The sequence below is a fragment of the Cebus imitator genome, unplaced genomic scaffold, assembly GCF_001604975.1.
Source record: "Cebus imitator isolate Cc_AM_T3 unplaced genomic scaffold, Cebus_imitator-1.0 Scaffold485, whole genome shotgun sequence".
Taxonomy (NCBI): domain Eukaryota; kingdom Metazoa; phylum Chordata; class Mammalia; order Primates; family Cebidae; genus Cebus; species Cebus imitator.
In genome coordinates, this window is record NW_016107800.1 from 1,017,377 (window position 1) to 1,020,811 (window position 3,435).

The window sequence follows — 3,435 nt, forward strand, 5'->3', positions numbered from 1 at the left end:
CGGGGTTTCACCATGTTGACCAGGATGGTCTCGATCTCTTGACCTCGTGATCCACCTGCCTCGGCCTCCCAAAGTGCTGGGATTACAGGCTTGAGCCACCGCGCCCGGCCCCAATTTTATCTTTTCATATATAGCTATACAGTAATTCCAACTGATTTAAAATTTAGATCAGTAGTCAACGGTTGTAAAAGACCCATCTTTTCCTTGGCATCTTTTTATTACTAATTTTTTTCTTTTTTTTGAAACAGAGTCTTGCAATGTTGCCCAGAGTGGAGTGCAGTGGTGCAGTCAGGCTCACTGCAATCTCCACTTCAAGTTCAAGCACTTCTCCCTCCTCAGCCTCTCAAGTCGCTGGGATTGCAGGCACACATCACACCTGACTAATTTTTATATTTTTTGTAGAGATGGGGTTTCACCATGTTGCCCAGGCTGGTCTCAAACGCCTGGGCTCACGTGATCTGCTCGCCTTGACCTCCCAATGTGCTGGGATTACAGGCCTGAGCCGCCGAGCCTGCCCTTTGTCTTACGGATTTCTATACTCAGTGTTCTATTTCGGATTTTCATTTTTTAAATTTTTTTAGAGAGATGAAGGCTCGTATTGCCCAGGATGGTCTCAAGCTCCTGGGCCCAAGCAGTCCTCTTGATTCAGGAGTGCAGTGGCACTATCTTGGTTCACTGTACCTCTGCCTCCCAGGTTCAAGATGTTCTTCTGTCTCAACCTCCTGAGTAGCTGGGATTACAGGCCCCTGCCACTACACCTGGCTAGTTTTGTGTGCGCGTGTGTGTGTGTGTGTGTGTGTGTGTGTGTGTGTTTAATAGAGATGGGGTTTTCACCATGTTGACCAGGCTTGTCTTAAACTCTTGACTGCAAGTGATCCTCCCAACTTGGCCTCCCAAAGTGCTGGGATTACAGACATGAGGCACCGGACCTGGCCACAAACTTTATTTGAGAGACATTATAACAAATACGTTGTAAGTAGGAAAAGAAGACCACACAGATTCTGCTCTGAAGTTTTTTTTTTTCATCTAATTAGCAAATATACTGAGAAAGTGAAAAACAAAACCATTGTTAAATAAGTGAGAGACTGTAACTCCTGTAAATAATTTGGGAAGTAAATGAAAGAAATCAATGATTTCATGAGGGCCAGTCTTGGTGGTTGACGCCTGTAATCTTAGTGCTTTGGGAGGCCGAGGTGAGCAGATCACTTGAGGCCAGGAGTTTGAGAGCAGCCTGGCCAACATGGCGAAACTCTGTTTCTACAAAAAATGCAAAAAATTAGCTGGGCATGGTGACACATGCCTGTAATCCCACCTACTCAGGAGGCTGAGGCACAAGAACACTTGAATCCAGGGGGCAGAAGTTGTAATGAGCTGAGATCACGCCACAGCACTCCAGCTTGGGCAACAGAGTGAGAGTTTGTCTCAGAAAAAAAAAAGAAAGAAAAATGACTGTGAAATTGTGGATTGGACAACTTTGCTGGCTGAGGATTCAAGCAAGGTTTTGGGATATAAGTAAACTGGGATAGGTAGAAAGAGAAACAGTCTTCTAAGAGTCCAAGGGAGAGGGGTACAACAGACAAAGGCCAGGAGACAGAAAACCACTCATTGAGATTTAGGTCTGTGATGTGACCCGCTGGACCTCTAAGATTCTATTAAGAAGAGTATTGCTAGGGTAGTGGAAAGGTGCTAATACTAGCTGACATATTTGAGAGCCTTCTCTGTGGCAGTCATTGTGCTAAACACTGTACGTATTTTTATCTAAATTAACCTTCACAAAGCTAATGTAGATGATCTATTACTATTTGAAAATGAAGAAAATTACTTTTGAATAAAGTAAGCTACTTTCTCAAGGTTAGACTTCGAGTAAAGAGTCAAAGCCTGGATTCAAACCACTTAGAAGTCTGTACTGTTAACTGTGTGCAGCCTACTAAATTACCGTTAAGTTGTTGAAAGTCTTAAATGCCAACATGATTAGACTTTATTCTTCTTCTGTAATGTATACAATAATCATCTAAAGACCTTTACCAGGAAATCTTTTTTTTTTTCAAGACGGAGTCTCACTCCGTCCCCAGGCTGAAGTGCAGTCATGTGATCTCTGCTCACTGCAACCTCTGCCTCCCGGGTTCAAGTGATTCTCCTGCCTCAGCCTCCGAGTAGCTGGGACTACAGGCGTGTGCCACCATGCCCAGTTAATTTTTGTATTTTTAGTAGAGATGGGGTTTCACCATGTTGACCAGGATGGTCTCAATCTGTTGACTTCGTGATCTGCCCACCTTGGCCTCCCAAAGTGCTGGGATTACAGGTGTGAGCCACTGTGCTTGGCTGGAAATCTTTCAGCTTACTTCCTAAAAATCTGCTTAAAGTTGCCAGCAAAGTTTGGGGTCACTGAACACTGAACTGTGCTCAGTGAATTAGAAGGCCAAAAAAAAATGTAGAGTCAGTAATGTTGGCGATTATAGAATTTCAGTGCTAAAAGCAAAAGGCAGTTTTTCAGAAGACTGGAATAGGTGACTTTCCTTTCACACTAGGCAACACTGGACTATGGAATGTATTCTCGAGAAGAAGAACTATTAAGAGAAAGAAAACGCATTGGAACAGTTGGAATTGCTTCTTACGATTATCACCAAGGAAGTGGAACATTTCTCTTTCAAGCTGGCAGTGGCATTTATCACGTAAAAGATGGAGGGCCACAAGGATTTACGGTAAGCTGCAGTTGCTGATGGTTAAATCTGGTTTGGGTCCAAAAGGTTATTTGCACGCAAATCAGAAAGGCAATTAATACTAAAGGCAATTAATACTAATTGGAGTTGCTAATGGTTAAACCTGGTTTGGGCCCAAAAGGTTATTTGGACCCAAATCAGAAAGGCAATTACCAGAAACTTGTGTTTACCCACCAACAAGGAAATGTAATAGCAACGAAAACAAGAAACATGGAAATTAGTTTCCAGTTTTAAGAGCTAATTTTTTACCAGCTTGGGCTGGTAACATAGGGAGACCCTGTCTCTACAAAAATAAAATTAGCTGGCCATGGTAGTGCACACCTTTAATCCCAGCTACTCAGGAGTCTGAGGTGGGAGGATTGCATGAGCCTGGGGGTCAAGCTGCAGTGGGCTGTGATTGTGCTACTGCACTGCAGCCTGGGTTACAGACCAAGACCCTGTCTCAAAACAAAAGAGTTAATAATCTTTCTAGTTACATTATATACCATTTTTAGGCCAGACGCGGTGGTTCATGCCTAAAATCGCAGCAGTTTGAGAGGCTGATGTGGGCAGATCATTTGAGTCCAGGAGTTCCAGACAACCTGGGAGACATGGTGAAATCCCATCTCTACAAGAAAAGGCAAAAATTAGCTAGGCACAGTGGTATGCACCTGTAGCCCCAGCTACTCGGGAAGCTGAGGTGGGAGGATCACTTGAGCATGGGAGATAGAGGTTG

At 43.7% G+C, this 3,435-nt stretch overlaps 1 protein-coding gene across 16 annotated transcripts in view; it reads left to right on the forward strand.

The window, feature by feature from the left end:
- Positions 1–3,435, forward strand: part of DPP8 (dipeptidyl peptidase 8) — a 74,352-nt gene that overhangs the window by 14,901 nt on the left and 56,016 nt on the right. For all 16 annotated transcript variants that reach the window (XR_005197496.1, XR_001820225.2, XM_017513028.2 and 13 more), the window contains one exon: positions 2,529–2,702. Coding sequence is in view for 14 of the 16 variants with exons in the window: in XM_017513028.2 (XP_017368517.1) it covers positions 2,529–2,702 (174 nt within the window). In the remaining 2 variants the exon portion in view is untranslated. The remainder of the gene's footprint in view (positions 1–2,528; positions 2,703–3,435) is intronic.